Source organism: Pristiophorus japonicus, chromosome 1 (genome assembly GCF_044704955.1).
Source record: "Pristiophorus japonicus isolate sPriJap1 chromosome 1, sPriJap1.hap1, whole genome shotgun sequence".
Classification (NCBI taxonomy): Eukaryota; Metazoa; Chordata; class Chondrichthyes; family Pristiophoridae; genus Pristiophorus; species Pristiophorus japonicus.
Genome location: NC_091977.1, coordinates 103,740,861 through 103,753,373, shown reverse-complemented (window position 1 = coordinate 103,753,373; position 12,513 = coordinate 103,740,861). Strand labels below are relative to the sequence as shown.

Here is a 12,513-nt window from a genome sequence, read left to right as displayed (position 1 = left end):
GGTGCTCAGCGCCCTCCCGAATGCATTTCCTCCACTTAGGGCGGTCTATGGCCAAGGACTCCCAGGTGTCAGTGGGGATGCCGCACTTATCAGGGAGGCTTAGAGGGTGTCCAGAATACCTTTGAAACCCTGTCCCTACCTTCACATGACAAATAAGCTGGAAAAACAGAACAAGTGCATAGTTTAAAACTTTTTGAGTTACTTATTAATTTAATTTACGTTTTACGCTTAATCAGCATGTACACTCATTCTCACAGTTTCCCCACTCCGGAACAATGTTGATACTGCTCCCACATATAAGGAGCGGCGGGATAGGATTGTCATGTGAATCGACAGCACACTCTGAGCACTGCATCTCGTGACTGGGTGTGGTCCGTGCCTGGATGGGCCAGCCAATCAGTGCTGAAAATGTATCAATGCGGGGATGACGCGATCCATAAAAGCAGGTGGCGCTCGCGAGTACGATAGATTGTAGCCCGGGAGCGGCAGAGAGAGAAGAAGAAAGGTACGAGTAAACAGCCTGGCTCCCGGCTTGAAACTGCAGTTGTGTTTACAATATTTTCTTGAAGGTGAGGCTGTCCTGATCTGCTTCCCCCTGCTGCAATGGTGCAATTTAGTCATGTACTAGATGCTTTCAAATCAGTAACATTCAAAGCGCTGAAATTGCGGAATTAGTGTGTTGTGATAAAACTGTTTACTTATAAATGCCTCTTGTCATTAGGCCTTTCTCCTCGGAACAGATTTAATCCATTGTTTTACAACCTCCTCCCCCGAAGCTCCGGTTCCGTGGGCATGATGACCATTTTTATGTCAGATGATTGACCGACTGCGTTGCGGGCAGATTTCCAGCAATCCTTGTGAAACGTTGGCTCTTCAGTTTCCAGTCATGAGCTTCCATTTGCCATGCTCCTGACTCATAGGCAATGTTCAGTCCTGTGATCCGGGATGAGGCAAACCCGGGCCGGGAATGGGTTTTCCTAGTCGTAATGAAAATTTAACCGATTGAATTCCTTGAATAAAATGTGGTAGCTTTCTATTACTGGATGTATAAATCTTTCAGTTTTTTTTTAATCGGTCCATTGAGCAATCTTAAATTGTGTGCATTTCTTTTTTTTTTAAGGAGTGTATGTAGGTTGTAAATCTTGCTGTCCGACATCCCACAGTGTTACGTGCTGCGTTTTTAAAGTTTTTAAAAAATAAATTAGAGTGAGCGTTGATTTTATTTTTGGGTGGCGGAGAGAATGCAACGCTGTGAATTAATCGCATCCGCCCAAGATTTCGATTGATGTAAATGTTGTCCCTCATTGGTTCCCTAGGATGAAGATCTACTGTGTACTTTCTTTGTGCCTGGTTGGAGTCTTTGCAGCCCCAAGATTAGATCCTGAATTGGATGAACCCTGGCTGCAGTGGAAGGGTTGGCATCACAAGAGCTATGAGCAGGTAATGTGGCTATGATAAATTCTTGACAAATTTTATACTTGTTGGATAAGTGTCCATTCGTAGATGAAATGCACAGATTTTTTTAATGGCTCTTCTTTCAGAAAGAGGAAGGTTGGAGGCGAATGGTATGGGAAAAGAATCTTAGAAAAATTGAACTTCACAACTTGGAACACTCTCTTGGAGAACATTCATTCAGATTGGGAATGAATCACTTTGGAGACATGGTAGGCAGTTAGATATGCTGTTAGAATTGTTCATAGTGATCTGATTCCAACTTGTGCATGTTGGAAGAAACCAGATAGTTGCTGTATAATAAAGCTAATCTCAAAACATTGTTAGAAAAATGCAACTATTCTGTATCAAACTTTTGACATTACTTTTTAAGTGAAATGTGCTCTTAAAATCTATGCACTTTAGAAACTAAACTTTAATAGTGCATATGATGCTTTCCCATTTAATACTGCAGAACAATTAATGTAATGAAATTTCTTAATTAATGACACTATTTGCACTTGCAGACAAATGAAGAATTTAGACAGCTTATGAATGGATACAAGCCGAAACAAACTGTGAAGAAGGCTCGAGGTTCTCTCTTCTTGGAGCCAAACTTCTTTGAGGTGCCCAAGAAGGTAGATTGGCGTGAACATGGATATGTCACTCCAGTTAAAGACCAGGTACATGTTTGTGAATAATACATTCTCATACAATTATTGTTGCAAACTGAAAGCAATATAACAATACATCACTTATTTTTACAGGGACAATGTGGCTCATGTTGGGCTTTTAGTACCACTGGTGCCCTTGAAGGTCAACACTTTAGAAAGACTGGCAAGCTTGTCTCTCTCAGTGAACAGAATCTTGTAGATTGCTCTAAACCGGAGGGAAATGAAGGATGTAACGGTGGACTGATGGACCAGGCATTCCAGTATGTGCAAGATAATGGTGGGATTGACTCTGAGGAATCATATCCTTATCTTGGAACGGTAATTTAAAACTAGCAATTCACTGACTTGTTTCCATATTTTCTTTCTATGTGTTCTTTAGTGTATTTACATCTTCCTTTGCCCTCCCCTGTTTTTACTCTCTTTGTACTGTGTGGCCAACAGACTCCACCACTTATTTCTGATTGGTCCCCTTGGAGGATAAGCCACACCCTGAAGTTTCACAGGAATGTCATTGGATCCACCCATCCCAAAGGTCACTGACTTTGCAAATTGTAACTCGATCCACTTTGACTTCCTGGTGACAACGGACAAAGCTCCCCAGAAGACAGCAAGGGCCAGCCAAAGTCCCATACCCCAGTCCAAGTGCATGCATCCCCCCCAGCCGAAGTGCTTTACCCCAGTCCAAGTACTTCCCTTCCCCAGCTGAAGTGCCGCCTTTTTTTTGGCTCTCATGTTCGCACTCTTTTACTCACGGTCTTCGCCCCCGCCCCCAGCCGTCTGTCAAAAAAAAGTGCAGTACAAGTAGTTAGTCCCTTTAAATAAATAACTTAATTTTTTTTTGTCTTTTAAAAACCGATTGATTTTGTGCAGTATTGCTAAATCCATAGTTATTTGTATGCATCACAAAGCCTGAGGATCAGCACCCAGTGAGATGGTTTTCACACTTTTTAAACAAAATCACTCACCACATTCATTCCCAAAAAGTACTTAAGCCCTTACATCTGTTGAGGTAAAAATGACAAACATCTGTGCTTAATATATTCAAACATTTGCAGATTATTTAAATGTTTTAATTTAAAAGAGAAAAGATTGGAAAAGGATTTGTGCATGGTGATTTTATTCCCTTACAATTAAACTTTGTATTTGTTTATCAGATTCATTTAGTGGGTTTGCCTATTGAGTATCAGTGAACATTATTATAGCGACCATCCTAGGAAACCCTTCTGGTTTAAATATTTTTTTTTTCACCTATAAGTGTGTCAGCCATGGCTTGGGTGATAGCACTCTTGTCTTCTGAGTCAGAAGGTTGTGAGTTTGAGTCCCACTCCAGGGACTTGAGCACAAAAATCTAGGCTTGCAGTGCTGAGGGAGTACTGCATTGTTGGAGGTGCTGTCTTTTTGAATGAGATGTTAAATGGGGACCCCATGTGCTCTGCTCTTTCAGGTGGATGTAAAAGATCCCATGGCACTATTTTGAAGAAGGATAGGGGAGTTATCCTGGTGCACTGGCCAATATTTATCCCTCGATCAACATCACTTATTTTTAAAAAGCAGATTACCTGGTCATTATCAGCTTGCTGTGTGCAAATTGGCTGCCGTGTTTCCTACATTACAACCGTGACTACATTTCAAAAGTACTTCATTGGCTATAAAGTGTTTTGGACAGAATCACAGAAGGAGGCCAATTGGCCCATCGAGCCATTGCCCGCTCTCCAAGAGCACTCGGCTAGCCCCACTCCCCTGCCCTTTCCCTGTACCCCTGCAAATGTTTTTAGTTGAGGTACTTATCCAACTCTCTTTTGAGTCTGCCTCCACCACCTTTTCAGGCAATGCATTCCAGATCCTAACCACTTGCTGTGTTTTAGTTTTAGTTCTTGTGTTGCCTTTGTTTCTTTTGCCAATCACCTTAAATCTGTGTCCTCTGGTTCTCGATCCTTCTGCCAATAGAAACAGTTTCTCTCTATCTACTCTGTCCAGAACCCTCTTGATTTTGAACACCTCTTTCAAATCTCTGCTCCAAGGAGAACCACTCCAGTGTATCCAGGTAACTGAAGTCCCTCATCCCTGGAATCATTCTTGCAAATCTTTACTGCACTCTCTCTAAGGCCTTCACATCCTTCCTGGTGCCCAGAATCGGACACAATACTCCAATTGAGGCCGAACCAGTGTTTTATACAGATTCATCATCATTTCCACGCTTTTGTACTCTTATTTATGAAGCCCAGGATTCCATAAGCTTTTTTTTAACTGCTTTTTCAACGTGCCCTGCCACCTTCAATGATTTGTGCACGTATACCCCTCGGTCACTCTGTTCATGCACCGACTTTAGGATTGTACCTGTTAGAAACATAGAAAATAGGTGCAGGAGTAGGCCCTTCGAGCCTAGTTCCTCTCATCGTTATTTCTACCAAAATGTACCTCATCATACTTTTCTGCATTAAATTTCATTTGCCACCTGTCTGCCCATTCCACCACGTCCTGAGGTCACGAAAGGCGCTTTATAAATGCAAGTCTGTCTTTCTATTAATGGAGTGATAAAGAATTGCATTTATATAGCGCTTTTCACGACTACTGCACGTCACAAATGCTTTACAGTCAACAAAATCCATTTGGCGTGTAGTCACTCTTGTAATTTGGTGTTGCTTCTTGTTGAAATTCTTGTGCACAGCATTTGTTTTAATGCACTCTTGAAACCTTGGGGGGAGGCGGAGGCGGAGAAACCACAATCATTCAGTAAGATAATGGGACTAAAGGTGGATAAATCCCCTGGACCTGATGGCTTGCATCCTAGGGTCTTGAGAGAAGTAACAGCAGGGATAGTGGATGCATTGGCTGTAATTTACCAAAATTCCCTGGATTCTGGGGAGGTCCCAGCAGATTGGAAAACTGCAAATGTAATGCCCCTATTTTTTTTAAAAAAAAGGAGGCAGACAAAAAGCAGAAAACTATAGACCAGTTAGCCTAACATCTGTGGTTGGGGAAAATGTTGGAGTCGATTTTATTAAAGAAGCAGTAGCAAGACATTTGGGAAAAGCATAATTCAGTCAGGTGGAGTCAGCATGGATTTATGAAGGGGAAGTCATGTTTACAAATTTGTTGGAGTTCTTTGAGGATGTAATGAACAGGGTGGATGAAGAGGAACCAGTGGATGTGGTGTATTTGGACTTCCAAAAGGCATTTGACATGGTGCCACATAAAAGGTTACTGCATAGGATAAAAGTTCATGGGGTTGGGGGTAAGATATTAGTTAGCCAATCCTCTATCCATACTAACGGAAAACAGAGTCGGGATAAATGGTTCATTGCCAACCCGAGAATCAGTAACTAGTGGGGGTGCTGCAGGGATCAGTGCTGGGACCCCAATTATTTACAATCTATATACGACTTGGAGGAAGGGACTGAGGGTAATGTAGCCAAGTTTGCTGATGATACAAAGATGGGAGAAAAAACGTGTGAGGAGGACACAAAAAACCTGCAAAAGGACATAGACAGGCTAAGTGAGTGGGCAAAAATTTGACAGTTGGAGGAAAATGTTGGAAAGTGTGAGGTTATGCACTTTGGCAGAAAAAAAATTGAAGAGCAAGTTATTATTTAAATGGAGAAAAATTGCAAAGTGCTGCAATACAGTGGGACCTGGGGGTCCTGGTACATGAAACACACAAGATTAGTATGCAGATACAGCAAGTGATCAGGAAGACCAATGGAATCTTGGCCTTTATTGCAAAAATGATGGAGTATAAAGCTGGGAAGTCTTGCTATAGTTAAACAGGGTATTGGTGAGGCCACACCTAGAATACTGCATACAGTATTAGTTTCCATATTTAAGAAAGGATATACTTGCTTTTGAGGCAGTTCAGAGAAGGTTCACTAGGTTGATTCCAGAGATGAGGGGGTTGACTTATGAGGAAAGGTTGAGTAGGTTGGGCCTTTACTCACTGGATTTCAGAAAAATGAGAGGTGATTTTATCGAAACGTATAAGATTTGTATAAGTACTAATTCAGGAACTTAAGGAAAGGTAACTTCGATGGTTTGAGGTGTGAGTTGGCTAGAATAGATAGTTAATTGATAGTTAACGTGTTGACGGTGGATAGGCAATGGCAAACATTTAAAGATCACATGGATGAACTTCAGCAATTGTACATTCCTGTCTGGAGTAAAAATAAAACTGGGAAGGTGGCTCAACCGTGGCTAACAAGAGGAATTAAGGATAGTGTTAAATCCAAGGAAGAGGCATATAAATTGGCCAGAAAAAGCAACAAACCTGAGGACTGGGAGAAATTTAGAATTCAGCAGAGGAGGACTAAGGGTTTAATTAAGAAGGGGAAAATAGAGTATGAGAAGAAGCTTGCCGGGAACATAAAAACTGACTGCAAAAGCTTCTATAGATAAGTGAAGAGAAAAAGATTAGTGAAGACAAGCGTAGGTCCCTTGCAGTCGGATTCAGGTGAATTTATAATGGGGAACAAAGAAATGGCAGACCAATTGAACAAATACTTTGGTTCTGTCTTTGCGAAGGAAGACATAAATAACCTTCCGGAAGGAGTAGGGGACCGAGGGTCTAGTGAGAAGGAGGCACTGAAGGATATCCTTATTCGGCAAGAAATTGTGTTAGCGAAATTGATGGGATTGAATCCCTGGGGCCTGATAGTCTGCATCCCAGAGTACTTAAGGAAGTGGCCTTAGAAATAGTGGATTCATTGGTGATCATTTTCCAACAGTCTATCGACTCGGGATCAGTTCCTATGGACTGGAGGGTAGCTAATGTAACACCACTTTTTAAAGAGGGAGAGTGAAAGCGGGTAATTATAGACCGGTTAGCCTGACATCAGTAGTGGGGAAAATGTTGGAATAATTATTAAGGATGAAATAGCAGCGCATTTGGAAAGCAGTGACCGGATCGTTCCAAGTCAGCATGGATTTATGAAAGGGAAATCATGCTTGACAAATCTTCTGGAATTTTTTGAGGATGTAACTAGTAGAGTGGACAAGGGAGAACCAGTGGATGTGGTGTATTTGTACTTTCAAAAGGCTTTTGACAAGGTCCCGCACAAGTGATTGGTGTACAAAATCAATGCACGTGGTATTGGGGGTAATATACAGACGTGGATAGAGAACTGGTTGGCAGATAGGAAGCAGAGAGTCGGGATAAACGGGTCCTTTTCAGAATGGCAGGCGGTGACTAGTGGAGTGCCGCAGGGCTCAGTGCTGGGACCCCAGCTCTTTACAATATATATAAATGATTTGGATGAAGACATTGAGTGTAATATCTCCAAGTTTGCAGATGACACTAAACTGGGTGGCGGTGTGAGGGGGACGCTAGGAGGCTGCAGGGTGACTTAGACAGGTTAGGTGAGTGGGCAAATGCATAGCAGATGCAGTATAATGCGGATAAATGTGAGATTATCCACTTTGGGGGCAAAAACACAAAGACAGAATATTATCTGAATGGCGGCAGATTAGGAAAAGGGGAGGTGCATCGAGACCTAGGTGTCATGGTACATCAGTCATTGAAGGTTGGCATACAGGTGCAGCAGGCGGTGAAGGAAGTAAATGGCATGTTGGCCTTCATAGCGAGAGAAGATTAGAGTATAGGAGCAGGGAGGTCTTACTACAGTTGTACAGGGCCTTGGAAAAGCCACACCTTGAATATTGTGTACAGTTTTGGTCTCCTAATCTGAGGAAGAACATTCTTGTTATCAAGGGAGTGCAGCGAAGGTTCACCAGACTGATTTCCGGGATGGCAGGACTGACATCGGAGGAGAGGCTGGATCAACTGGGCCTTTATACATTGGAGTTTAGAAGGATGAGAGGGGATCTCATAGAAACATATAAGATTCTGAATGGACGGGACAAGTTAGATGCGGGTAGAATGTTCCCGATGTTGGGCAAGTCCAGAACCAGGGGACACAGACTTAGGATAAGGGGTAGGCTATTTAGGACTTGAGATGAGGAGAAACTTCTTCACTCAGAGTTGTTAACCTGTGGCATTCCCTGCTGCAGAGAGTTGTTGATGCCAGTTCATTGGATATATTCAAGAGGGAGTTAGATATGGCCCTTACGGCTAAAGGGATCAAGGGGTATGGAGAGAAAGCAGGAAAAGGGTACTGAGGGAATGCTCAGCCATGATCTTATTGAATGGTGGTGCAGGCTCGAAGGGCTGAAGGGCTGAATGGCCTACTCCTGCACCTATTTTCTATGTTTCTAATGAGTGGGCTTGACAAGGTGGATGCAGAGACAATATTTCTACTGATAGGGGAAACTAGAACTAGGGAGGCATAATCTTGGAATAAGGGGCTGCTCATTTAAAACTGAGAAGTGGAGGAACTTCTTCTGAGGGTTATAAATCTGTGGAATTCGCTGCCTCAGAGAGCTGTGGAAGCTGGGTCGTTGAATAAATTTAAGATGGAGATAGACCGTTTCTTAACTGATATGGGGAGCGGGCAGGGAAATGGACCTGAGTCTGATTGATCGGATCAGCCACGATCGTGTTGAATGGCGGAGCAGGCTCGAGGGGGCCTTATGGCCTACTCCTGCTCCTATTTCTTATGTTCTTATAAGCAGTGGCTTTTTTTCTGTGATATGCAAATGAGTGATTACCAAAATCTGTAACCTTATCTTTTCCTTTCTCGCTCTGATTTTTTTTTCTCTCCCATTGTTACCATCACTTGAGAACCAATCCAGTTTTTTTTCAATGTGTGTTCTTGTGGCTCTAACAGGGTGCCTGCATAGCAGTCCAAAATGTTGCTACATTTTCTCTTTCACCTATGATTATTCCGTAGAAGTATACTCTTCGAAATACAGCTCCGCAAGCCTACTCCCTCAGGGCAGCTTGTGTTGCAATCACCCACACTTCTAGTTCATGTTCTGCATTTAGCCAGAGAGCTATAGTGAGCCCCTATAACCTTCTGTTGCCAACTTCATGTGATTTATTTTATATCTGTATGAAGAGCCATTATACATCTGTCTACTGGGAAAGTGCTGTAAATCAACAGGTGTAATACCTGTTTCCTTTCTATACCCATATGAGCTGGGAATAGTTTGATCTTCACTCCCTTCATTGGTTCAATTATGCCTTCCTGGGTCAACTTTCTTGGCAGAGTTGCTTGCTTTTTTTTTGGTTAAGTATTCCAAATGGATATGTTCACCACAGTAGCTTGGATTCTAAAATCTTTTCCTTCCAATTTGGTAGCTGCTCGACTACTGAGCCAATTGTTATCCATACATTTCCAGACAGTAATGGAATTGCTTGACTGTATTTCCTCCCCATCACCTCCTATCCCTATCCCCAATCTATAGCTGAGTTAGTTGAGGCCAGTTGTATGCTGGAGTGTTCCGCGCTGAAAGTGACTGGGGCCAGACTTGCAGCTTCTATAGTTCAGTTCTGACTCGGAAGTACGCAACAGCACGATGATCAATTAACCAAATCCTCTCTTTGGGAAGTGTGGAACTTTTACTGGTTTTGTTCTACTTAATGGCTGGGTTGTGAGTGTTGTGGTTTTTTTTGCATTGTAAGCCAGCATCATTTTGAAGCACTGAATTGTATCTGATTTGCCTAACTTTCTATTTCAGGATGATAGTCCTTGTGGCTATAATCCCATGTACAATGCTGCAAATGATACTGGGTTTGTGGATATTCCCAGTGGTAAAGAAAGAGCCATGATGAAAGCTGTTGCTGCTGTTGGACCAGTTTCTGTTGCTATTGATGCTGGTCATAGTTCATTCCAATTCTACCAATCTGGTAAGAAACTATTGAGTAATTGTCATTTGTAGATGATGTGACTGATAGAAAACATTACCTGAATCATATGCCCAGGGGTTGGTGCCTACCAAATAGTCGCTGCTGAAGCTTTGCACCTGGTTGACTGGTAGAATCACCATCCCATGGGGTATAGTATGTGACCTTGTCTGGATGATGATTGCTCATAGTTTTTGCATGTCCAGCACTTCTCCTGTGTTTTTTTTTGGGGGGGGGGGGGGTGCGGTGTTTGGGATTCTTTGACTTGGCTCCTGATGGCACTGCAAGTCAGTGCCCTAATGGGAAGAGTTGGTCTTGGATGGACACCCAATGAGGAAAGCTTACCAGTATTTTGTACTTAAGTGTGTGTGTGGTTTGAGCTGGTGAGACTCCAGCAATACCTTTGTGCAGAGTTGTCTCCATAAGCCTTGGCTCTGCCTATCTGTACCTTGTGCGCGCTACAGTGCCTGCCTATGGGGAGGGAGTGTGCCTACTCTAATAATAAAAATTATCCTGACTGGCTATCTTGGGTCCTTTGGTCTTTTATTGATGCGGAAAAGCTATCTACCGTAGGCTCATCCAATGACAATCTGATGCTCTGTATGCGTGGCTAGAAAATTGAATCTTCGGTTTCGGGTCAATTCCAGGGTGGTAGTTGTATGTAAACTTCTTCCCTCCATTAAGATACAGCTCAAGTGTCTCAACCTTTTGGTAATCTCCCAATTTGTCAGTGAATGGCCATTCTATGGGGCAGCTGATTGGTTCAGTATATTGCAGCCAAATCTGATGCTGGACATAGTCAGATTCAGGGAGAGAGGGAGAGACATGGTATCTGTCTTGTCAACCCAGGTGTTGCCGAAGCCAGTATCTGTACCCCCGACTGATGCACCAACAGTTTCTTACTAGGGCATTGGAAGAACTGGATTAACTTTAACACAACCAGGCTTTTACTTTAGGATTTCTGTTTTACATTAATGCAATAAAATTGCTCAATACCTGTTGTATTGGAGAATTTCAATTTCATGAGATCCGATCTCTTCAGTTGTGTTGACCAAACCACATTCCACCAAATAAATTAAAATGACCTTGCCTGGTAATGTGTTGATCAAATGATTTCTTGAAGAAACTGATATTCTTCCCTAGTGTCACAATGTACTAAATCCCCGGTTTGGACTCCAGAAACCTAGTCAGTAGTTTGTCCATTCACAAACATGAGACACTTTTTTTTTTAAGAAAAGACTTGTCAGTATTTTCCCTTGAGTAAAAGGGGGAGGAGGTGGTTGAAGAAGGAAAACAAGTAAATTGCTTTGATTGTAAACTACTACTAGAAATTAATATCAAACCACCAGAACTTGTTTAAAAACAGAAAATGCTGGAAATACTCAGCAGGTCAGGCAGTATCTGGAGTGAGAGACAGTTGATGAACTGTATGTCTTGTCTTCCTATGGTGAAGCAATCTGTTCAATATGTGTTAGTTTAAATCTAACTAGATGTTTGTTTCATTCTTAGGTATTTACTTTGAAACTGACTGTAGCTCCACAGACCTGGACCATGGTGTACTAGTAGTAGGGTATGGCTATGCAGAAGATGATGTAGATGGAAAGAAATATTGGATTGTAAAAAACAGGTATACTTATTTAACAAATTTCAAGTTTAACTTGTCTCCTGTGTGAACACTTTTTTTAATGTATTCATTTTTTTTTCAAGCTGGAGTGACCAGTGGGGTGACCAAGGATACGTATTGATGGCCAAAGACCGCCATAACAACTGTGGGATTGCCACTGCATCCAGCTACCCCCTGGTGTAAATATTAAACTGCCTTATTCAAACTATAACTTGAAATGTGCACCACGATCTGTGTACTGTGACCTACAGGTTTCAATAAGCAGACTGTCTCTGGATGTGGAGGAGTTTGTTTTTTCCACAACAGGACTTCCGACTTTTCCTTTTTACCAGAAACTGGTCTTACTAGTGGTTTTGTTGTCAAACTACCAAAATCACAATTCCAGCAAGACTTGCCTAAATGGCCAAGTAGTTTAATCTACATAAGCAACATCATAATATCATTATCACTAGTATTTTACAGTAATACATGTTACAATAGACTCTTAAAAGCTGTTTTATGAAGTACTTCATATAAAATTGATTTCTTCTGCAATAGTAAGAAATGGTTCAACTTACTGTGTCCATGACTGGTTTTAACTGTGTAATTGCTGTGCAATGCACAATATAAACATTGCTTTTATGTGCATTTTTGTAATGATCTCAAATAAATTCTTGCTCCTAAACCTGCATCTTTTGAGTAACTGTTGCGAATCAATGATGTGCTTTTCTTCGTTGTGGAATAATAACTATCATCATAGGCAGTCCCTCGAAACGAGGATGACTTGCTTCCACTCCAAAAAGGGATGAGTTCACAGGTGTTTCAACTAAGGACCTAATATTCCAAATCCCGAACTACATCTTGAAAGGTGGAAGATGCCTGTGCTTGGATTTTTTTTTAACGTGTGGTGGCCCTTGCACACGAGCCACCACACGGGCTTGACCGAGCTAGGTCTTGGTCCAGTGGCAAGGATTACCCAAGATGACTGGAGACTTGCCCTGCTGCACCGGCCAAGTGCGTGCACATCGCAGTGTGGGCTGGCCTGTGCTGCTCCTGGGCCCTCTCCTCTT

The 12,513-nt window shown here is 42.2% G+C and overlaps 1 protein-coding gene across 1 annotated transcript; it reads left to right on the top strand.

Annotated features, from left to right (window-relative positions):
* The first annotated feature begins 459 nt into the window (after nucleotides 1-459).
* On the top strand, nucleotides 460-12,132 carry ctsla (cathepsin La). The gene is made up of 8 exons (XM_070882042.1): nucleotides 460-569; nucleotides 1,317-1,440; nucleotides 1,542-1,664; nucleotides 1,959-2,114; nucleotides 2,199-2,423; nucleotides 9,675-9,843; nucleotides 11,350-11,467; nucleotides 11,548-12,132. Exons 2-8 carry the CDS (start codon nucleotides 1,318-1,320, stop codon nucleotides 11,645-11,647), a joined length of 1,014 nt encoding a protein of 337 aa, XP_070738143.1. The 5' UTR covers nucleotides 460-569; nucleotide 1,317; the 3' UTR covers nucleotides 11,648-12,132.
* The last annotated feature ends 381 nt before the right edge of the window (nucleotides 12,133-12,513 follow it).

Bases quoted from the DNA above. Each gene is read 5' to 3' on its own strand.
- ctsla (XM_070882042.1), top strand. From the start codon at position 1,318: ATGAAGATCTACTGTGTACTTTCTTTGTGCCTGGTTGGAGTCTTTGCA. The intron at 1,441-1,541 runs GTAATGTGGCTA...CTCTTCTTTCAG, and splicing joins ATCACAAGAGCTATGAGCAG to AAAGAGGAAGGTTGGAGGCG. The intron at 1,665-1,958 runs GTAGGCAGTTAG...TTGCACTTGCAG, and splicing joins TGAATCACTTTGGAGACATG to ACAAATGAAGAATTTAGACA.